At 50.3% G+C, this 24,255-nt stretch overlaps 1 protein-coding gene across 2 annotated transcripts in view; it reads right to left on the bottom strand.

The window, feature by feature from the left end:
• The window catches only part of VOPP1 (VOPP1 WW domain binding protein), a 104,263-nt gene that overhangs the window by 4,737 nt on the left and 75,271 nt on the right, over window positions 1-24,255 (bottom strand). Inside the window, exons 3-4 of one of the 2 annotated variants that reach the window (XM_015133438.3) lie at window positions 20,187-20,264; window positions 14,731-14,867 (exon numbers count right to left, since the gene is read on the bottom strand). In XM_015133438.3, coding sequence (XP_014988924.1) covers window positions 14,731-14,867; window positions 20,187-20,264 — 215 coding nt within the window. The remainder of the gene's footprint in view (window positions 1-14,730; window positions 14,868-20,186; window positions 20,265-24,255) is intronic. The other variant, XM_077996718.1, reaches the window with a different exon arrangement.

Raw genomic sequence — 24,255 nt, 5'->3', positions numbered from 1 at the left:
AGGGACTTGGCCACCACGGGTTTGGCAGAGGGGTGGGTGAACATGGCCGGCAGCCTCCACTACCAGGGAAAGCAGGTCCAGGTGATTCATTTGCTGACAGGCATGTGGGAAAGGGCAACAGGAGAACTAACCAGGGAGATTCTAAAAGCCTCAAGGACAAAGGGAGCAATGTGTGATGGTCACAGATGGGAGCCAAAATAGTGACAAGGAGCGACAGGCCCACTGGTGCAGGATTTGATGTGGTGGGGACAATCTGCACAGAGGTGTCAGCCAGGAGCAAGGAGACTCCACCACACCTCCCTTCCCTACACGGGGTGTGCCCTGGGAGGAGCCCTTCAGTTCTGGTTTGTGGTTGATGGTTTGGTTAAAGAAAATACACAAAACATTCTAGGAAGAGGCTGGGGTTGCAGGAAGACTTTCTCCAGAAGATGGGGTAGAAAGGGTAAGAAGGGGTGAGTAAAACACCATGGATGCCCCTCACGTCGCCAGTGTCCATCAGGCCAGCCTGTGCCGTGTGCGCACGGTGGGGAATGGCACAGGATGGGGATTGGGTGGGAGAACAGAGGCTCCGCAAGAGTGAGTGTCTCACCAAGGCCACACTACTGCTACAGCAGCACCAGGACTTGAACCCAGTAGTGAGCTAGACAGTCAGACTCTTCCTACGATGACAGGCGTCTCTCGAAACAGGATGGTGAAGTGGAGAAAGAAGTTCAGGCAAGGGTGGGATGGGAGAGCCACAGGAGACTGGGAGCATCACGGGCCCCTGTGTGGAGCACTGTCTAAGAATTAAGGGCCGCCACAGCCAGCCTCCCAGCCGGGCTGCACTAGTACCCTCGGCATGTCATCTGTCTCCAGACAATGCTGGAATCGTTTTACTCTGAACGCCATCATCTCTTCCTCACTGGGAGTCTTGGCATGGTTTGAAAGGGAGCTCTAGGCTCAGCAAAGACTGGGAGGATATGCTGTGATGTTAACTGACAACCATCCCTTCTCAGTAAGCTGGCCCAGCCCCGCGGGTGCCAGGGGGCTGGCCAGGCAGCCTGTATTCTTAGCAGGACCTGCCACCTCTCCAGCCCAGCTGACGGGCCAGTAGCGTGTCAGGGGGGCTGGGCCAATCTTCCCTGCGGATGCAGGAAAGTCCAGCAGGCCGCAGAGGGAAGGGTAGAAACGTAGGGAGAGGGAGAGGCGGCTGACACAGCGTGTGGCCCAGGAGGGACAGAGGCCACGGGCCCAGGGGCCCAGGGGCCTGACTCCTGACAGCGCTCCAGTTCCGCCAGGATCCCCGCATCATTTTAGTCAGCCCCTCCCAACCCAGGGCACACGGGTCTCTGGTCTCACCTCTCCTCCTCTCCAGCCACGCCCTGGCTTCCCTGCTCTGTCCCCTCTGGCCCAGCTGCCCCTCCAGCCATGGGCAGGGGCCTCAACACAGGGCAGCAGGGGCAGAACTCGTTCCTGCCACCCAACCTGTGGCAGGCTTAGCCCTACACTCCTCGCCACCCATCACTCATGGGAGGGTGAGCTCTCCAGAGGGACAGGGCCTGCTATGAGGGGCTCCTGCCCTATTCTCCTTCTCCAGCAGTAATCACACCGCCTGGATCCAGTCTGCCCTCCCTAGGCCCTCACTAGATAACATATCCCGGGCTTTCACCACGCAGACCATGTCTCCTGGAATGCCTGTGACCACCTCATGCCAGGCTCCTCCCAGCCTCTGATCTGGCTAATTCCCATGTATCTGTTAGTCTCAGCTCAGAATCACCAGGCAGCCCCCTCTTGCTGCCTGTCACTGCCTTCCCAGCTGAGCAGGCACCCCTGTCCTCTGGCACCCAGAACAAGGCACGCCTGTGAGCATGAAGCAATTGCCCAGTATGGTATGATTTCCTGAGCCTTCTCAACACGAGGACAGAGCATCACTCATCCTGGTGCCCTGAGAGCCCAGAATGGCACCTTGCATGTGGCAGACATTCCATAAATACATGGGAGGAGTGACTGATGGGACGAGTGACGACTTGGATCTGGGTTTTGGCGCTGCCAGATTGTGCTGGGTGTGCATGGGTTTCCTGAGACACACCTGTTTCTGACATGACAGGAGTGACTGGCTGCCCCACTCAGCAAGCCTGTGCCAAGCCCGTGGCTCCTGTTGAGGGGAGGAGCCCAACCCCCTGCTGCAGGTGAGGGAGGGGCGGGAGTGTGGTCTTTGTAGCAGAGAGGCGGCCAGGCTATGTTTGCAATGTGGCCACTTACGCTGCAGAACCAGAAACGCCAGCACCTGCATCCAATCCAGTGGGTATATTCATGTTCATAGCTGCAGTGATGGATCCTGCCAGCAACTGGTGGGATGGGATTGAAATATTTGAACATGGAGATGGAGAGGTATTTGGAATATAAAAGACAATGGATAGGAGGTGAATAAACTGTGTACTTGTCAAGAACATGAACCCTCAGGTGAAAAAACTGGTGACCACATTGGAGAGGCTGCAGTTGAGGTTAAAGGGCAGCAGGGCCGGAGGCCGAAGCCTCATGTGAGCAGCTGAGGGACCCTGGCCAGGTGGAGGCCGCGCTGACCCAGACAGCTGCTCAGCTTCTGCTCATTTGGCATCATTTTAGTCAGCCCCTCCCAACCCAGGGCACATGGGGCACAGCGTCCTCGCAGGACGCTGGCCATGCTTACCATTCAGGCTCTCACAGAGAAAAGCAACCGAGAGAAGGTAGACCCAGTTCTCACAGAGGCAGAGACTTATTCAGGAAAGAGAAAGCAAGGACACTTCATTCCCTGCATGAAGCCCGCGGACAGAAGGCCAGCAGGGCCTGGAATGTGCCCACAGACTTCAGAGCGATCACGGCAAAGACGTTCCCACAAACGCACAGATGATTCTATGGCACATGGCTCTGGAATCGAAAGCACCTTAAAGTCAAAACCTCAACTCCACAATCACAAATAGGCATGGTGAGAACAAAAATGTGAGTGTTCCAAATGAAGCCCTGTGACTAACAAGCAAAATGACAAAATGAGGTTAATACCAGGAACAAATACAGAATGAAGTCAGGAAAACAAAGGCCAAGGGAGCTGCAGCTTGAAGCAATGACTCTAGCCAAAAAAAGGGGCTTTGCATGTGCACAGAGAATAAAGAAGATTAAGAAATAAAACAACTAGCAAAATAAACTACCTTAAATGGTATTCTCTCCCAAGGAGAATGGTTTGCAAACTGAAAGGGAAAGAAAAAAAAAATGGGTGAGGGAAAATGAAAGACCAAGATAAATGAGAACTGACTGGATGTTGGGGAGAGCATTCAGATTGCCTGCCTCTGACCAAGTACCTCTCAGTGCAGGAAGCATGGAAGAGAACTAGGACCTCAGGGTCCTGTGACATGCTAAGTGCATTTTCCCCACAGATCCAAGTATCTCACATACAGCCTGTCATTCTAGCCACAGAGGAATGCTATGAGATACACACAATTTCCATTTTATAGATTCAAAAGCAGAAACCCAAATAAATTATACAATGTGCCCAAGGGACTCTCCTTCCAGTGTTCACTGTTGCATCTGTGAGGACCCAGGCAGACCTCTCTGCCAGGAAGGAGAGCTGGAGGGGGAGGAGGTGGAGGGGGAGGAGGTGGAGGGGGAGGAGCTGGAGGGCGAGGAGCTGAGGGGCGCAGCAGGGGCCCATGGAAGGAGCCCGGGCCCCAGGATGTTGCTGAGCCATGCAGTTAAACCACGGCCCTTCCTCTATGTGACTTTCTATCCTAAGAGATAATTCTTTCTTATTTTTGAAGCTGGCTGAATTGGGGTATGTGGTTACTTGTAGCCAAAAGCCTTGAACTACCTCTTCCAGAGAACATTTTCACAAACAACAGACATGTTGCCAGCTCAGTACTGGCATTTCTGTGTCCTCTGAGCTTTCTAGTTTGGTTTGGTTTGAGGTTGTATCTGTTCATTTTGCTAAACTGTCTCAACCCTTAAAAATATTTCTGAGCTCATTCTCCAGGATTTTTAGGTAAGTACTGATAAACTGTTTACAAATAGTAATAGTTTTGCTTCTCCTTCCTGATGGTTGAATGGCTGTCTGGAGGGTCAAAGGACAAGCCACAGGCCAGTGAGTGGCAGGAGGGGAGTGAGCCAGGAGTGGCCGCAGAAGAGGTCAGAGCCCACTGGGCAGCCAGGAGGGGTGCTGAGAGAAGAGAGGGCCTCCTTGGCCTCTCAAAGTGCTTCTGTGGGCACAGTGGGTCCATGGGAGTGCTGGGAGCACAAGCCCTGGCTCCTGTTGTGACACTGGCTGCCTTGCTGGAAATAAGGGGCAGCAAGAGAACCAGCAGGGAGGCTCTCAACAAAGGGTGGTGGCAGCCAGGGTGGTGGCAGCCAGGGTGGTGTCGAGAGAAAACGCCAACTGGCCCCGAGGCTCCTGGCCGGAGCCCTGGAAGAACAGAGGTGGAGCCTAGAAAGAGGGTGGAGGAAAGAATCAGCCCTGCAGGGTCCTCCACTCCCACTTTTTTGACTCAATACATAATTTATGGGAGTAGTCTTTCATTTCCAAGTGGGTGCAGAGCACACATCTGTTCATTTACAGACATCTACAAACTTCAGGTATCCTACTGGGAGTGGTAACTGCTGCCCCTCACTGAGTGCTGACTCTCGGGCCTATGCTCAGCAGGGGACATGAAGGAAGTACTCTTAGGGTCCCAGCTTCAGGGGCGTGAGGCTCAGAGAACTGAGCAACTTTCCCAAAATCGCCAGAGAGGCACGCAGTTTAAAACAAAGCCCCTAGTATCCGGAGGTATGCAGCTTCTACTTCTATAAACGTATTCAGACACCTTTGCAGTGCGAAATCTAAGAGCTTCTTTCAAATGTTCCATTTATTTTTATATTTTGATCACTTTAATAGCAATGCACTGACACTCCTACAGCTTCCATCACTGTGTCCTCTTATTTTTACATTTTTGTTTTATATACTTTGAAAATTAATTTAAGACATGACTATTAAATCTTCACCTTTTATAAAAGGTGATTTTTATCCATATTAAAAGGACTTCCTTTTCATATGCATATATTACTAAATCTATGGAGTATTTCTCAAATACACACAAAAAACTGGTAAGTGGGAAGAAGGGAACTGGACTACAGACTGCATATTTCTTCTTCCACTGTATACACTGTACATTTCCTCTTGAGGTACATACATTATCCATTACAAAAAAGAACCTCCTGCTACTGCCTTCTGGGGAAGAGAGGAGGAAGGGAGTTAAAAGACGTGGGTATTAGGTACCCAGCCTTCAGGCCGACCTGTTAGGGTTTACAGAGACCACACACTTGAAACACAGCTGAGATGCATGTTAACATTGCTTTAGGGCATCGGGGCCCTGATGTCCCACAAGAAAAGGCACAAATTTGGTGAGCAAGATTAAGTAGAAAATGAAACCCCCACACTAAAAGTTTTCACTTTTTCTTTCCTAGCTGTATAAACCAGAAGTTGAGTGAAGACAATAGTTTTGCTTGCTGCTGCTTTTTTTTAAACAAAAGCAAAAATAACTGTGTTAATAAAGAGAATTCCAGTGCATCCCACAGAGCAGATCCTCGAGCATCTGCCAAAAATTAGAGCAAAAGCAGTCATGTTATTCCAAGAGATGAACACTAACTTTCACTCCGGCCTTGCAGAGTTCACAGGTGCTCACACTATTCTTAATGCTGAACTTACAGGACTGTGGCCAGCACAGTCCATCCTTCAATGTTCGTGTCTTCATCAAACCTGTAGCACTTCTCAGTGCAGGGGGCATCCTGCATCACCTGGGGACCTTGCTGAAATACAGACCTTGACTCAGTGGCTCTGAGTGGGGCTGGGGTGAGGGAGAGCCTGCATTTCTAACAGGCTCCAGGGAGCACGCATGTCTTCAGGCTGTAATTTGAGTAGCATGTGCGAGGCCCTTGATAAGTGTCTATGGATCCTCGTAACATGTTATGATTACCATCCTTCCTTACAGAGGGGGAATCTGAGTCATGAAGGATAGGTGCCTCCCTTCACTCAACCCTTCAGTAAGTTCCATGAGCTCTGGGCCCAGGAAGGACCCCATACGTGCTCTGTCCTCACCTCCCCAATGCCCCACCCTGGTCAAGTAGGACAGTGCCTCTTACAGCTCTCTCTCAGGTTCCTTTGCTTAGGTTTATGATTCTCTCCGAAAGTTCTCCTGTGTGGCTCTCAAGTCACCTTTGATCTCGCCCCTTCTTTGCTAATCCTTCCTGGTGAATTCCTGCTAGTTCCCCGTGTCATGCATGCTCTTTAGCCTCTCTCGTTAAAGCAGAACATACTTGAATTTTGATTTTAACACAACATATCCTTTTTTCTTTTCTTTTTTCTTTTTTTTGAGATGGAATTTCGCTCTTGTTGCCTAGGTTGGAGTGCAATGGCGCAATCAGATCATTGCAACCTCCGCCTCCTGGGTTCAAGCAATTCTCCTGTCTCAGCCTCCTGAGTAGCTGGGATTAGAGGTGCCTGCCACCATGCTCGGCTAATTTTTGTATTTTTAGTAGAGATGGGGTTTCATCATATTGGTCAGGCTGGTCTCAAACTCCTGACCTCAGGTGATTCCCCTGCCTCAGCCTCCCCAAAGTGCTGGGATTACAGGCGTGAGCCACCACGCCCGGCCGTCTTTTTCTTCTTACAGAGGAGTGCTAACACATTCCTCTTCACTGCCATAGACTGTGGATGATCTTCCTCTGTCACGTTTTTTGTTTCCTTGCTGTTTCTTATCTAGTCTGTTTCCCTGCCCTCTCCCCACTTTTTAACTTTCGTTACTATCTTTGACAGTGGTTTAGAATGTGGACACGTTGCTTTAGATTTCAAGAGGAGCTACTGTAGAGACATCCCAGGGGCTGTCAAACACATCAGACATGACTTTGTGGAGATTCAGCCTCGTGAGCCTCCTTCCAACCCCTCACCAGTCTTTCTTCACTGAACCTGGAGAAGCACAGGCGCTGGGGGTGGGTAGAAGTGCAGGCTAGAGCTGCTGAGGATAGCACCACGACCTCAGTGGGATGGTCTCTGTGCCGGCCAGCCGGGTGTGGAGTAAGGAGATTATTGGCATGGAGTGAGCTTAGGATGGGTGCCCTTGAAAATTCCATCCAGCCTTGAGATTCTTTTGACATTTTTTCCCTGAAATAATACAATGAACATGTAGCAAAACTAATTAAGAAAAAGGAGAAGAGGCACCCCAGAAACAGAATGAAGAGAGGGAAAAAACTACAAAGACAACGGTTACTGTAAAAGATGTTTAGAATACTGTAAACAAGTATGCGTTCATTCTCCCTCAGAGTCTCCGGAAGCAACCTACCCCCACTGACACGCCGACTTCTGGCCTCTAGAACTGGGGGAAGACACATTCCTGCTGCTTTAAGCCATCAGTCTGTGTAGCACTTTGTGAGGACAGCCCCGGGACATGAATCCAGTATGCACCTTCTCCCGCTGTCAACAGCACAAGCCCACGTCAGCCCATAGCACGCGAGGCAGTCTCAGCACAAGAAAACCAGCACTGCTCCCAGAAGCATAATTAGTGGAAACATTTTAAAACTGTGCAGGGCTTATTTTTGTTTGTTTGTTTGTTTACGACTAGACCTGGGATTCTGTGACCCTATAATTTTGTTCTCCCTTTCGCCTAAGTTAGATCAAAGGTAATTAATAACAAATCCCCGTGGCCACATGCCCAGTTAAGCGCCGCGCTTTGTTTTCAGTAATCATCATCACGTGTGCAGGCCTCATCTAAGCAGCCAGCCCACCTCCCCACCCGCCAACTTCTCCTCCACAGGGAACCAAGGCTTAAAATACTGATACTCAACAAACAGCAGACAGAAAAACACCACTTCACATCCTTTAAAAGTATTTTCCCAAGTCATTAGAAGTCTTCAGAGAACTAAAAGTGGATTTAAGGTTGAGAGGGTAAAAGGCAGATAGAATGGAAATGCATGTCATATTTTTGCTGAATTTCCACAGGCAATTTGAACGTGTATGATAAAAGGGACTTCCAACTTTAGCCTTTCACTTTGGGTGGTGCGGCATCCACGTTTTTCTATGAGAGGAGGTCAGAAGTCACTGTCATCCTGTCCTCATCCCAGGGACAGCTGCCTCATCACCCCGGCTGTCCTGTGGCTGCACCGTGCCCCCACACAGGGCGCCCGCACACGGGACATGCACACGGTATGCTCACAGAGCACTTAGTGACAGACGGCAGGTTGGATGTGTAGGCACAGGGACTTCACGTGGGGCTGCAGGCCTCGTCGCAACAAGGAGCCTCTGGTCTTGTTTGGCCCACATTTTCCCTCATCTGCCCCTCGGAAGGGCCGGAAGCAGCCATTTCAAATATTAATACATTTAGGGAGAAAAGTGCAATGGTAGACTTGGGAGCTGAGGGATCTGAAGGAGGCTCTGAAGGAGGCTCTGCTTCCCAGAGGAACGAAGCCAGCAAGGCTGGGGGGGCCTGTCGGAGGCAGAGGCCCATGTGAGCAAACATGAGGGAGACCCCTGGTGCGTGCAGTGCGCCCCTCCAGATGCAGGCACCCATAAGTGGACGAGGATGGGCCAGGAGCTCGGGCTCCACCTCAGCCTCACCACTGGCGAAGCAGAGGACAGCGGGCAAGGGACTTAAATTTGCTGTAAGTTTCTGCTCCCACTGATCAAAGATCACAGATGTGCAAGCTTTGTTTTGAGTAATGTAACAACAGAAATTGCCTACCAACAGGGCAGGCTGTAAAAAATTCTTTTTGAAATACAGTCTGTGCAAAGTGCGTTATCTATCATTATTTATAGTGGCTAAGGACATTAAATGCTTTCACATGGAAAAAAAAAACAGCTGCCACTTTTGTATGGCAGAACATTCTAGATGTATCCACTTTACACAAACTGGGCTGTGCAAACCGTAACAGCAAGGCAGAGGTCACAGGGAGGGGAGGGGCAGCACGGGGGCTGGAAAGAGAAGTGCTGAGTAAGAATAACGGAGACAGAGATGGAATGTCAGATGGACAGAGCTGGAGGACTTTGTGGAAACACATTCCCGCTGGTGAGGAGGCCCGCCATATTGGGAGGCCCTCACCAAGGAAGACAGTTCCCACACCCACACCCCCTCATCCTGACCCTGAACAGCCAGTTTCCTTCTGCGATCAGGGATGAACGGGTAACGAATATTCTGGTAGCTATGAGAATGTATGAACAGACTGGCATTTGTGATTTGTAAACAGAAAAGTATTCCCAGTTATTTCTTTCAGCAAAACCATAAACTCAAAAATCTCTATCCTGAAGGCTGCTGCCCAGGGCAGCACAAGGCAGGCAATGAGTGTGAGACCCCACAACGCAACAGACCCTTAAAAAACCCCCACGGCCACACACCCTGGATCCCTCTCTCTGCCCTCCTGTTTCTTCAGGAAAAAACCCAGAACGAAAATGTCGGAGCCCCAGGGGCTGAAGAACAGGGAGAGGTGGCCTGCAGGGCTGTCCCATCATCATCCCCGCACCTCAGAAGCACCCTCAGAAGCACCGTCGCACTGGAAAAGAATGACACGCATTCCACTAGTTCTGAAGCCAGATGTCCTCACAACCGAAGCAGCCCTATTTGTGCTTGGGCTATGACTCGAGGGTAATTAAACTGTCAAAACACCCTCCCTACTATTTCCATTTTCTCTCAGTTGGTGTCATTTAGTCACTGCAGGCTGACAGACTTATTACAGGATTGAGACATGAAAACGAATAGTCAGAAACCCATAAATGAACTCACCACAAATGGCTGCTGGAAAGGAAGAAAACTATCTGTCGATGGGAAAACTGCATCTACTTCAGTCACATTAAGGAAATCATTTTAAAAGAAAACTTAAATCACATTACCACCACAGATTTCATTGTTGACTGTCCTCTGCAATCTCTATGCATCTGTGGGATTCTCTAGTGGAACTCAGGACCATTTTTTAGAGGCAGAGTCAAGCTATGTTGCCCAGGCTGGAGGACAGTGGCTACTCACAGGCATAATCACTACAGTCTTGAGCTCTTGGCCTCAGCCCATCCTCTCACCTCACCTGAGTGGCTGGGACTACAGGTGTTTGTCACTGGGCCTGGCTAGCCTCATGACTATTTCACAAAAAACATTATCCAATGCTCTCTTCCCTAACTGCACCTTGATGGTCTTGCCGTACCAGCAAACTGTCATCTTGACTATGATCTTTAGTGGCCACATAATATTCCACAAAGAAGATGGACCATAATTCAATCATTGTTTCCTTTGGAGCTCCCTTAACTATCCACTTGCCACATTCAATCACAGGGGCACCACACTCAGCTGAGGCCACCTCCTGCCAGCCAGCCCCTCCTTCCCCCAGGCCTACAGTGCTGCCTCAGCCTAGGCTTTTCCATTTTCTCCACCCTACAGTTCCTAAAGAGCAGGGAGGATTCTCACCCACACCCTCCACCTGTGTGAACACAGTGGCTGGAGCTAATTAGCTCACGTTTTCAGAGTGAATGAACGAATGAAGTGAATAAACGAATGAAGACAATTTTTCCTCTCTACCTAGGAGAACATGTAGGTGGGACCCTGCCAGCATCCTGATGGGGAAGGATTTGGGGTTGGGCATTTAAGGAGCTCTGACTTTCTGCTGCTGCTGCATCTTGGCTGATACTATATGCATAGATTACATAGAATGAGAAGTGCTTTTCTGCAATCCATTTCATTTTGGTTAAGGTGCTGAGGTTTAGAAGGGACCGTGGCCTACACTGGGTCTCACAGACCTCAGGCCTCTTAACTCCCTGACCAGGGCCTCTTCCTCAAAACACAGCTACTCCACACTCCTCCCACTTATCAGCCTCTGCACAATCCGGCCAGGCCCTGAGCCCTGCGGCCAGCAGCTGCAGCCTTTGGGTCCTGGTTCCTGGGCTGGCCTCGGAGCCCCACCTCTGAACCTCAGCCTCATGCTGACTTTGCCAGCCCCTTTCCACCACGTTCAGAGTCCTGCCCCAACCCACACCAACCCCCAGGACCACGATGCTGCCAATTTCCTCCCCTCCCCGACCAGGAGCCTCTGCAACGCACAGATTCTCTGCTTTCCCATGCTCATCAGTGATGCTTGTCCCAGCAGGAGTGCCATGCGAGCCCCCCTGCACCCCAGAGTGTGAGCCACTGCCCTCCCCTAACACAGTGGATGAGTCTGGGTCCTCTAAATCCCTCTGCTTTTTCATCTTCGTTAACAGGCATCCCACGCCTAAACCCACTTCCCCTCTCAGACCAGCAGAGGAGAAATGAGGCTCTGCCGAAAATTCACTAACACCCACCCTGCTTTGTGCAGATGCCTGCACACCTTGGCACTGCCCGGGCAGCCTCGGGCATGACATTTACCCTGTGGACCACATGGGACATTGGGATCCCTTGGCTCCTCTCTCTCCCTGGACTGCCAACCTCTGTGTGGCCCTCCTCAGTCCCCACGCTCCCAGGGCCCACGCCACAGATAGTATGGGATCTGAGCAGACAGCTGCAGCAGAAGCCACCCTCAGGGGAGGTGGGTGTCCAGACCAACAGCAGGCAGGACCCTGCTGACCCCATTCTTGTGTTCACTATTACTCTGTCTAGGAAGCAGCTGAATTCTTCCCAAGCTCAGCACTGTTAACAAATGATCCGGCCCTGGACCTGGCAGGGAAATGACGGAAACTGTACACTCCCGGGAGCCCTGGGAGCCTACTTTCATATGACAGTCTGGATATCCTGGGATCAGCCACACCACTGCAGGCCTGCAAGAAGTATAAAATGAAAAAGCGATGGCAAACCAAGTCTACATTTTGGTCAGAGAAGATGCGCTGGGACCAGCAGCCGCTCACTCTAGGGAGCTGGGGGCTTAATTATTCTTAATCCAAATGGCTCTTCTGTGGGAAGCCTTCCTGGAGTTGTGCACCAGATGGAGTCTCCTACCTACACGGTTTCCTAGCATTCTCGACTTTCTCTCCCTTGCACTCATGATGGTCACTCACTATAGAGCTGTTTGTGCCAAAGCTCACACGGGTGCTGGAGCTATGCGTGCAGCGGTGACTGAGGGTGGGCGTCCAGGCTGTGCGGTGTTCTGAGCTCCTGCAGGCGCCTCAGCAGGTGTGCAGTAAATATGGACCAAGACAGCAATTCAGGCAGGTCTGTGCTCCAGGCTGTGACTGTGGTTGTGATGCATCGCGACCCTGGTTTATCAGGCTGCAAACCTGGGAGCTCCTGCAGTTCACCCGGCCTGAGGACGAGGGCCGGACAGGCATCTACTTGGTGCCTGAGACCATGAGTCCTGTACACAGCCCTGTGGGGAGCCCAGTGTAAACGTGGAGGATTAAAGCTGGTAAAGCCCCTGGCAGGGCACCCAGGGAGAAAGTGGAGGATGTGAAGCAGCCAGAGACAACTTCACTATGGGCGCAACACACAGCGGCACCTTGGAGGAAGGTGCACCTTGGAGGAAGGCATTTTCCAGGCAGATAGAGGGTGTGTGCAGGCCTCAGTGCGATGCAGGACTAGAGAGAGGAGGTCACTCAAACTGGACACAGAGTAGCGGGGATGGGTCTGAGGAAGCTGTGAACGCGTCCTCGGTCCTCAGCTAGGGACTCTGGACTTAACACTGTGAGCCAGGTGAGCTGGCAGAGACCCTGCCGCAGAAAAACAGCACGGCCGATGTGCTTCTGTTTTTTGTTTTTTAAGACCCTTCTGATAGCCAAGTGGAAGACAGAGGAGCTGGCGGAGACCAGTGGCCAGCAGGCACTGCACCAGGGTGAGATAAGGGATGTGGCAGATCTAATGGCCTGGTTGTTGGAGATTCTCCCAGACAGATGGGGTGGGGGTAGACGGGGTGCAGGGTTCTGCAGAACAGAAGGATGGGGCCAGAAAGGAGTGCACATAGGGATGCATTCTCCTCTCGAAACCCTGGCATGCCAGGGTTCAAAAGAATTATGCAGCTGCAGGCACAGTCTCAGCACCTCACCTACTCACAAGAGCCCCAGTTCACATGAGCGGTAGACTCTGAGGACCACAGACCAGGGACATGTAGCCTTCTGCACTGGGGGCTATGGGGCCTCCTATGCCAAGTGGGGCAGGGGCTGCTCCTCCCTGCACTAAAACCTCTCTGACTGATCCAGATGAGACCCAGTGAGTGACGGCTTACGTCTCTCATTTTAACAGAAATTTGCACTTTGCCCTCTGATACAGCACAAATCTGAAACGATTCAAATATTTCCAAATATCAAAGACTAAAATCCACTTATGGATTCAAAATGGTACGAACCTGGCTGAAAGTTTAAGGCACAGCTCCCAGTGAACTGTTGTGGAAAATACATTTTCTATTTTTCTGAGCAACATTTTTTAAAATAAAGAAAATTCTTTCTGAAAGGAAAACCCCGTGGAGTGTCTGGTGGAAGAAAGCTGTAAAAGAACAAATACGCAAATGACTTTGCATCTTGATTAACAGCCTGTTCTCTCAGGAAAACAAGAGAGAAGATAATTTTCTCCTTTTATATTCAATCCGTCTACTTCTCTCCCATTTAAAAACCACTTTATTGATGTCTGACTGACAGACAAAAAGTTGTGCATGTTTAAGACTACAACCTGATGAGTTTAAAGACAGGGGCACATCCAGAAAACCATCACCGCACTTTATTCCATAAACATTCTATCACCTACAAAAGCTTTCTCTGCTCTTCTTGTTATTTTTGTGTGATAAGAACATTTAGCATAAGACCTACCCTCTTAGCAAAATTTTAATTATACATTATAGTTGTATTAATTGTAGGTCCTACACTGTACAACAGATCTCTAGGACTTATTTTTCTTAATTGAAACTTTGTAAACGCGAAGGCAACCACTGCTCCTAGAACTGACCACCTATCCACAGTGTGCAATCAATAGAGAGTCCCATCCCCAGGCTCCCAGGTGGAAACTGTGGCTGGGAGCAGGGTGGCACAGACACCAGCAACGCCCCTCTGCCCAGCCTCAATCTACACCTGGCCAGAAGACCAGTGCTCTGATGAGTGGAGCCAGCCCAGCCCTCCAGGACCCTTGGCTCCCCGCTGTCATCAGAGAGCTCCCTGGCCTGTGTCCTGAGGGAGTCCACACCACCCACCACAGTATGTAGGAGTTTTAGATGGCTAAGGCAATGTTTTACAAGAATTAAGAAACAGCTAATTCATTTTGACCCTGGGATGTCACTTTGGGTGATATGCACTAAACAGACTAAAATGTGACCTATACAAAAACATCTATTGCTACAGTCTTTGTAAGTATCTGGAATACTAGTAACCGCACAATGAATACTTGTTGAATGCATGAATAAAAGGCAAAACATGAGAAAACAAAACAAATTATCAGCAATAATAAAATAAGCAAATTACCGTTTATAACATAATGTCTAGTCCACAAGCATTAAGAATGGCAGGGGTATTACCGCTCCTACACAGAAATTTATATGTGAAATAATGTTTAAGGAAAAAGGCAGAGAGCAAATAATATGCTTATACAAACTGCATCATATCACGTGCATATGTGGCACACTGATAACTGTAAGAATATGAGGCGACGGGTGTGCGATATACCTTACGTTTGTTATCTGCACAAATGCACAATGGAGCTGGTCATCAGAACTAAAAAAATGAATAACACACCTGAGCTCTCTCTTCTGGCACATTCTGCAGCAGTACACTTTATAAATGTTGGCAGAGGACACACACTGCGGGGAGGAGAGACAAGGACAGGGCTGGCTGACCTGGGCCGAGATTTGGGGGCTGCCTGGTGTAGGACACATTGAAGGCTGGCTCCTCAATCAGCGGCGGGGGGTACATGCGCCTCCGGATGAAGAAGCCGGCTCCGCAGCAGAAGAGCACGCCCATCATCAGGAGGAACCTGAGGAGAGGACAGACGTGAGGGTGGTGCTGGCAGGTGGGGGCCCTGAGGACTCGGCCCTGCAGCTCAAAGGCCTCACGCACTTCTCGGGGGTCTAGGACCGATGACTCCCAAATGCACAGATCAGAGGGCAGAGGCATAGCCACAAGGCTCGCACCTCAGACTTGGTCCTCTTGGGCCCATTTTACCCAGGGACATTCCTCTAGTGGAAGGCACCAAGTAGACGCTTGACCTGCGGCCTCTGGGACAGCCCCCCGTGAGGCCACCCACACAGAAGCACCGTAAGTGAGCTCTGTCTCAGCTCAAATGGCCAGCCAGTTTCAAAAAGCTCATGCAGTCACTTTCCTGTCCACGGCTCTGACCTCAGCTCAACATTTTAGTTAGAACAGGAGATGCCATCTAAATCCTGTCTGAACGCCATGGCCTATCCAGCCGTGGCCTCGCTGTCTGTCTCCCTGTTTTCCATTCTTCACTGTCAAAACAGCAAGGCAGAGCACATTTACCCTTCCAAACCATGTCTCCATGATCACATGAACACCCACAAGGAAACAGAAGTACCCTTCCTGGAGCACACCTTAATTATAGAGAAACTATGGGAACAGAAATACAATCAATAAAAATAGAATCAATAGAAATACAATCAATAGAAATAAAATACAATCAATAACAGAAGCAGAGCTGAGCGCTTTAAGGGTAGCACCTCTGTCCAACCCATCTGAATTCTCACTGACTATCACTTCATCAGCATTCAGTAAATGACGGCAGAATGAACCAATGAATGGCTTCCTTCCATTCCTCATTTGCACTATACTTTTTGTTTCTAGAAAAAGAGAAGAGTCACTTTGAGAAGAACTAGTAATAGACAAAGCTGGCAAACTGGCAAACTCTTGCCCATCTCTGAACTGAAATTATGAAGGGACCCCTGGAACCATCCAGAAACCATGCAGACACCCACACGATGAGGGCACCTGCTGCCCTGTGAGGATGGGCACGCAGCAGAGTGGGTCGCAGTCAGTGGCACCAGTCCACATATAAAAGAACCTTAAGAGTGTACAATAAAGCCTTTGAGAATATTAACGTGATATTAAGTGCAAGGTCTTCAGCCAGTCCAAAAGTATTTACCGGATAACCTTGGAAGGCTGAGCAGGGAGAAACGCCAGAGGCACGAGACAGGAATGACTCAGGAAAGACTGAAACTGTGGCCTTGTCATCTGCTGTCTAATTCATTATTCATTCAGCAAGTCATCTTCAGATGCCTGCTATGCCCTATCACCACATTGATCATGGCAGAGAGTAGGCAGGTGAGGGCCCCCCACGCCCCCTGCCGACACTGAGCTTACAGAGGAAGGAGACAGATACCAACCTATACAATTATTTATCTATAACCTGGTAAGTGCTAAAAAGGAAAAACGAGAGATGCAAGAAGAATTTTGTGTGTGTATGGGTAAAATACACATAAATATAATTTACTGTTTTAATCATTTTTAAGTGTATAATTCAGTGCACTGAGAGGTTTGAACAAGGGTATCTGTGGTGGTGAGCAAGACTGGGAACACGCATTTCTTTTAGTGACAGCTGGGCTGGGCTCTGAAGAATGAGAAGAGATAAGCTGAAGGGGAGGAAGGGGCATTCTGGGTGGAAAGAACACAGTGCAGGTGCTGGGGCCGGAGAAGCCTGGAGCAGGAGGGCCTGGAGGCTCAATCCCCATCATGGGTGGAGAGAGCAGCCATGGGGAGCCAGGAGATCCAAACCATTCAGGAGTGTGGCAACGTAAGGCTTAATGTGCTTGGCATCAAGAAAACTCACTAAGTTCCCAAAGGGAACCGCTTCCTCTCCTAAAACTGATTTCCCTCAGGTGGACTCAGTGACAATCTTACACTCAGCACTGAGTCCTGCTGTTAGTATCTGGGTAGAAATATACAAAGCACAGAGAGGCTGGATGTGTACAAGTTTACTTTCTCAGCGCCACTGGCCACTTCCAAGAGACCGGGCTCCCTGGATTGAAAAATGCAGAAGGTACCTGAGATCTTGGTCTTGTCTAAAAGATAAGCTAAAATGTCGGTTCCACTGCCAACAGTAGTAGGAACATTTTGTTTTTCTAGACAAAAGAAAATGACATTGCAGCTCCCACCTTAGACTGATGGAGAACAAGCATGAGGCGAGGCTGGAATGGAGTTACACGGGATCCACCTCACCCCTTACAGAAATCACAGTCTGCTGGAGAGCAGGCATAAGGCAAGGCCGGGACAGAGTCACACGGGATCCACCTCACCCCTTACTGAAATCATAGTCTGATAACTTTTTCTGTTCATTTATGTTTATGTTAAAAATTTATTTAAAATAATTTCTGGTAGAGATGAGGTCTCACTATGTTGCCCAGTGATCTCAAATTCCTGGCTTCAGTGATCCCCCCACCTTGGTCTCCCAAAGTGCTGGCGGTACACCCAAAGTGCACCATTGCACAAGGCCAAGAACTTATTTTAAAAGAGAGAAACTAACAAAGGGGCAGGAGAAAGTGTTTCTAAAAACAAGGAAAAAGACGCGGCAGGTGTTGGCTGGGGGAGAGGAGCAGGAGTAAGAAAGGCAGTTCTTGCAGTGCTGGGGGTGCAGGCTGGCTGTTCCCTAGATGTCCTCTTTGGTTGCTCAACAGGTTTTGGAAGCTTTCAAAGGGATTAAGAGAGGAAGTTTGTGCCTTTTTTTTAAACATTAGAAGTTACCTGGTTACTTTAATTCAATTTGTTTTTTGATTCCTTCCCCCGACCCCCCAGACCCAAGTGTAGCAGTTCTCAATTCTGCAGTCCCAAGGACTGGTGCAGCTACTGTGCAATTCCTGCCCAGACCCACTCAGGACTCCGCACAGGACCCTGCTGTGGACTCACCCACAGTGCCACCTAGGCCAGTTCTCACTCAGGCCCACTGTGCTTCCTGAGTCCACTCAACGGTGCCATCAGTCCACCTTCTCTATTCTTGATGATTCCATCCAGACCTCCTTGGTGAAAAGATCCTCAAGATCTCAGAGTTGGCAGGAACCCTGAAGGCATTCTCCTTCAAAACCTTTTTTTTTATGGTCAGGAGACACCTTCAAATGTCGTGGGGCCCAGGCGGCAGAACAGCCCCTCCCTCCCATCCTGCCCCTTCCTCCTCTCCACCAAATGCCCATCCTCACCACAGAAGCTTCCCATCACCTTTCACACATTCACTCTCCTTACGCTCTGGCCCTGCAAGGTGCTGTCCCTCTGCCCCAAATGCCCTCTCCGAAGACCCAGTCAAAAGCTTTGTAGCTTTCTCCAACTTTTCTAGCTTCAGAAGTTCTGCGTTCTGGCTTTAAAGTATCCACACCTCATTATCTGCTTAGATATCATCTTCTTCAGGAGTCTGCCTGCCTAAGGCCCTCTCCATAAAACCCCAGCACAATGCCTGGTGCTTATCAGGCCCGACGTTAATTGAGACAGAAAATTCATGGGGTGGAACCCAGGTGCCCTTTGTATTTCGGGTGAGGCACTGCACGCTCACACCCCCAGGTGCTCCCTGGCTACATCGCCAGCTTGGAACCCTGTGTCAATCTCAACGTTAATGACTCAGCCCCATCTTCTGGCATCTGGCACTCAGACCTTGCAACAGCCTGACCATGTGCGATGCGACTTGTGGGAGTTTCTCCAAATGGGGCCCACTAAGTCGTCGTGTGCTGCCTCGCCAAGGTGCCCTGCCTCTGACAGGTGACCCTGGCCAGCAGCTAGGAAGCACCTGGCTGCCAGTGCAGGTACAGCTTCTAGGCAGCCCGACAGAAGCTGCCAGGCCCTAACAATTCAGCTGGACTTTCTCAAATTTCTCTTCTTTTTGATCATACAATGCCTGAACACTGACAAGCTTCACAAGCATTCTCATGCCCTCATCATCATGCATCTGGTGCTTTAGACCAAGCCAACATCCTCATAAGCCCGTTCACAGTTCAGGGTTTCACGCTCCAGACGGTTCGCTTTCTTCCACCCCAAGCTCCCGGGAGGAGGATCTGGAGGGAAGGCCTGCCCTGAAGCTGGGCCTTAGCCCCCGACACTGGGCCCTCCCCATCTCTGGTACTGGCCCCCTCCATCTGGAGATCCACACAGAGCCATCAACCTTTGGACAGTCTTAGGCTACAACAATTCTTCTTCTGTTACAGTTTTAGGTATTTGCACCTCTGCAGTGTGGGGACCTGATACCAGCTCCCTTGTTAATGGGGGTACACCTAGGTGGGGCTTACCGGGCTGTTCCTAAGGGAGGCCTGGCCAGCGGCTGTAAGGTCAGGTGAGGCCAAGGAGGTGGTGACGTGATCATGAAAGAAGGCATCACTATTAAAGAACATCCTGGTCACATAACAGGTGGAGTCCCCACTCCCTACAGGCTTCCCTAATCAAACCATGGGCACAGGTGTTAAGGGAGAAAGACAAAACCGCACAAAAATTCAGATGGCTGCTGTCACACGCTCAGTAAGGGTCTTAAAGCCTCAAAAGGTCAGTACAGTCAAAATCTTAACATCATAAAAAGGCTGGCGTCATGCAGCGAACAAACTCTAACCCTTTTCGAAGTTTACTGAAGGGCATCACCACTGCATGGGAGAAGAGGAGCAGGTGGGTGCAAGAAATGCTGCTTTGGTTAATAAATCCTTTCCCACATGTGCTCTGCCACCCTGGCATCTGAAGCAATACCTGTCATCTCGAGTCCAACAGATGCTTAGGGCACTCCAGCAGGCATCCCGAGGTTCCCGCCCACAGGAGGCTCCCCCGATGGAGTGCGTTCCCACCCTTCCAGGATGCTGCAGGCATCGCTTCAGTTCCTGCTGAAGGAGCAGACTTTGGACTGCTCCCTATGCGCCCCAGAGGAGCTGGAGGAGGCACACGGATGCACGCTGCCTATCTTGAAAGTGAAGAGTCAGCCAACACAAGATGGATGGGGAAGCGTCAGGGCAACGAAAACTTGATTGCCCGCCAGTCTCAGTTGGGCGATTCTCTGATCCTTCAAGACAACCAGCCTTGGCTCCATTTCAGAAACTGGCCAAGGAACTGCTGAAGGATGAGGCTGTTGTCCAGCCACCTTCCCAGGAGCAGAGCTCTTCTTCCCACCCCCAAATCCTTGGAAACGAAAACAGACTTCCCACAAACTCCGTGTGTGCAATTGCCGGTTATGAAGCCAACCCAAACATACCCATTTTCCTGACCAAGGGTGTCCTTGAGGCCACCACCCAAGCGAAGGTGTCGCACCCAAGGCTGTGACAATACTGACAGGCAGGCAGAGCCCTCGGGGTGGGGAGCAAAGAGGGAGCAAGGAGGAGTTGTGACCTACCAGAAGTACCATAGCCTCTGTATGGAGAGGGCCCGCACACAGCACCTGGAGCCACAGCAGTCCTCGTAGGAGCGGCATCTGTGGAGAGAGGCACAGGCTAGTCAGCACTGAGTTGGAAGCAGCCACCGGACCAGCCGTGTGGCCCAGGCTGGGCTTCAATGTAATCATTCTTGAAGGAACAAATCATTAAGAGCAAAAAGGACAGAACTGCCTCCACTGCATTTCACACAACCAGCAGAACAGACTGACATCAGCCCGTGGCCCAAAGCAAGGTGCTGAGGTGGGCACAGTCAGTGTGATGTAAAGCCCTGCATTTACCAAGCATCCTGTGTGCCAAATCCCAATGGATTCCTTCTGGGTGGTGGCACAACCAAAGACGGGCATTAAGCCTACCAGGAATGCTGCTGGGAGGGGAGGCTCCGCAGGAGCCCAGCACCCATGTGGTGCTCATCTCTGCTGTCTTCAGTCCCTGACTATGGGGAAAAGATGGAAATATCCCACCACACCCACTGAGGCTAAAAGCAGAGGTTGTGGAGTTAGATAAATTGCAGGTGTGGTCCTGGTCCTGCCACTTACTAGCTGTGGGACTTCTGGCGAGCCTCAGTTTCTCCATCAGCAAAGCAGATGGAACCGTAGGGGCCCTGCACAGCACTGATTTAAGTTTTAAGGCCTTTATCACCACATAAAGTGCTGATGGTTCTATTACTGCTCATGCTGCCTCCCTCCCCTCATCCCCCAATGTGTCTGAGGTTTCCGGGCCCCTGGCAGGGCATAGCTCTCGGGGCTGTTCTCAGAAGCTGTTCCCAGATTGCTGCCTGAGCATGGACCCTTGCGCAGATCTTGGGTGAGGCACTCCGTGCCCTCGACTTCCCTGCCCTTCCCCAACCCCAAGTCCTCCTTGAAGAGAGAAGATGCCATGAAAGTGCAAACCTTCCGTTTTACAGAGACGTTTTCACTGGAGCGTTTCGAGCCCAGCGGCAATGGATTGGCAGGGATGTGGTGAGGACCACTTCCCTATAATATTAAACCTTTACCTAATTGTGATCTAGGTTCCTGCCAGTTTTTTTTTCCTTTAAACAAAAAGTAGCTGGGAGAGATACACAATTCAGTCCAAGGTCTTGGGCACTGAATGTGTAGATTACTGCAGTACAAATAGGTTTGTTTTATGTGGAGAAGTATGTGTAGAAAACTAGTTAAGATGCGAAGTGAGATAACGACAGCCTGGAACTCAGCAGAACCAAGCTCCTAAGCTGCTCTTCCCTGGTTGTGCACGCAGTAGGCCCAAGGCTCCTGGATGTAGTGCTGCCTCTCTGTAAACACCCTGCACCCAACGGCGCTAAATCCTCTATCGTTTCAAGGACAAACTGGTCTGAGAGACACTCCCTCCCCACTCCACCCCCACGCCATTCCACAGACAACATGGCAGCATTCATGTCCAGTCTTCCCCTGGCCCATGAACGTGAATTGCTACCCGGTACCCAAAGTGTTGTGATTTCCACAAGATGCTCCCAGTGGCTCCCACTGAGAGTTACCTAAATGAGTGCTCAAGAATGCTGCTGGTCCTGGCCGGGTGCAGTGGCTCACACCTGTCATCTCAGCACTTTGGGAGGCCAAGGCGGGTGGATCACCTGAGGTCAGGAGTTTGAGACCAGCCTGGCCAACATGGTGAAACCCTGCCTCGACTAAAAATACAAAAATTAGCTGGACATAGTGTGTGCACCTGTAGTCCCAGCTGCTCGGGGAGCTGAGGCAGGAGAACTGCTTGAACCTGGGAGGCAGAGGTTGCAGTGAGCCACGATCATGCCACTTGCACTCCTGACACTTCATGCATCCAACAAGCAGCCACCAAGGGCTACTAGGAGCCTGTTCTGTGCTTTCCTGAGGATGGAGCAGGGAAAACCCAGAGGAAAATCCTTCTGGGGAGGAGCTTTCTCTCTAGAAGGGAGAGAAAATAGTAAACAAGAAAACATAAACTGTGTTAGATGGTAATAAGTTCTTCTGTGGTGAAAAATGGAGCCGGCACTGGCAGGTTGAGAGCACAAGGCAGCAGGATGCTCAGGGAGGACATGATGTCTGAACAGAGAGCACGCAGGAATCCAGTCTGCCAATGAAGGAAGCTGGCACAGGGTCTCAGCACTCGGGACGGGGGAATGCTGGCCACTCCATCCTAGTGCCCCTGGTCCACAGCTGCATGCTGGAGATGAGTATGGGAGCTCTGCAAGCCAGAGCCCTGCACAGACGGTACCTTCTGCAGTTCCCCCAGGCCTTCCCCTACAATCTCACTGGTCTCGGTTGATCAATGTGTGTGTGCCTATGTGTGTGGAAGAGAAGGGAGCAGTCGAGGGAGATGAAGGACTTCTTGTTTTTAGGGTGGATGGAGTTCAGACAATTAACAGTAAACTAGAAGAGGTGGGACTGTTTCCTCTCATGAGTGTGCAAAGACAGGCGTCCTCAGCACTCTGGTGAGGTTCATGGTGAGTTTGGGAGTGTGGAAGGCAGAACGCAACCATGGCCCTGAGAATTGCACCCCTCAGAAAACACACCCTGCATAATCCCCTCCTCTCCAGTGGGCAGGACCCTGTGAATATCGGATGACCCCTCCCACGATCACAGAACATTCATCAAGATGGTGTGTTATCTAAGGCTCTGCCCTTGCAGACTGGAGATTCTCCTGCTGGCTTTGAAATAGTATTAATAGCAGCCACATGAGAGGACCATGTGACCAGCACTGAGCGTGGTCTGCAGGCACAAAGAGCAATCCCAGCAGGACCTCAGTCCTACAACCACAAGAAACCGAATTCTGCCAACAACCCAAATCAATTTGGAGGAGGACTCCAAGCTCCAGGTGAGAACACAGTCCAGCCCACTGCTTAATCTCAGCCTCATGAAGTGACCCTGATCCCAGAACCCAAATGAGCTTTCCCAGACTTGAGATCTACAGAGCTGTGCAGTAATAAGGGTATGCTGTTTCAGTCTGCTACGTTTATAGTGATTTACTACACAGCCACAGAGTCAAGGAGAACACAGCTTACAGGTTACGAGCACTTCTTACCTTACACCAGGTTAAGTGCTTCACAAACGTTTCGTTAATTTTCAAAACATCCACATACGAGGTAAAGTATTACTAGTGCCATGTATGAAATTAGCTTAGAAGCAAGACATTAGGGATGTTGCACCTCCAGCCCAGGCCACTGTCTGCAGAAGCCAAGAGTGGACTTGGCTAGCACTTCAGGAAAGCATTTTGCACAGATGCTGCCTCTCTGGTAACATGGAGCCTTTCATGACCAAAGGGTCACCTTCTCTATCCCCACTTGATTTTCCTATTCTTCTTTGGCCCTGCCAAAGAAATTTCAAAGACCATGGTAACAGAGACAATGTGAAAAAAACAGACCCTTGGGCAAATGTCAGGAGGTCCCTGACACAGGACCTAGAGACAGGAACTCAGCAACCACTCTTTAATAGTGTTTGCACAGGCAGAGCAAGATGGCCGAATAGGAACAGCTCCAGTCTCCAGCTCCCAGCGCGAGCGACACAGAAGACAGGTGATTTCTGCATTATCAACTGAGGTACTGGGTTCATCTCACTGGGGAGTGGCGGACAATCAGTGCTGGTCAGCTGTTGCAGCCCGACCAGCGAGAGCTGAAGCAGGGCAAGGCATCGCCTCACCTGGGAAGCGCAAGGGGGAAGGGAATCCCTTTTCCTAGCCAGGGGAACTGAGACACACAACACCTGGAAAATTGGGTAACTCCCACCCCAATACTGCGCTTTAAGCAAACGGGCACACCAGGAGATTATATCCCACACCTGGCCGGGAGGGTCCCACGCCAGAGAAGGCCATAAACGAACGGACAGAGATGAAAACCATGACACGAGAAATACGTGACAAATGCACAAGCTTCAGTAACCGACTTGATCAACTGGAAGAAAGAGTATCAGCGATTGAGGATCAAATGAATGAAATGAAGGGAGAAGAGAAATCTAAAGAAAAAAGAAGAAAAATGAACAAAGCCTGCAAGAAGTATGGGATTATGTAAAAAGACCAAATCTACGTCTGACTGGGGTGCCTGAA

The sequence above is a fragment of the Macaca mulatta genome, chromosome 3, assembly GCF_049350105.2.
Source record: "Macaca mulatta isolate MMU2019108-1 chromosome 3, T2T-MMU8v2.0, whole genome shotgun sequence".
Classification (NCBI taxonomy): Eukaryota; Metazoa; Chordata; class Mammalia; order Primates; family Cercopithecidae; genus Macaca; species Macaca mulatta.
The sequence above is the reverse complement of the archived record's forward strand: the minus strand, read 5'-3'. Positions and strand labels throughout refer to the sequence as shown.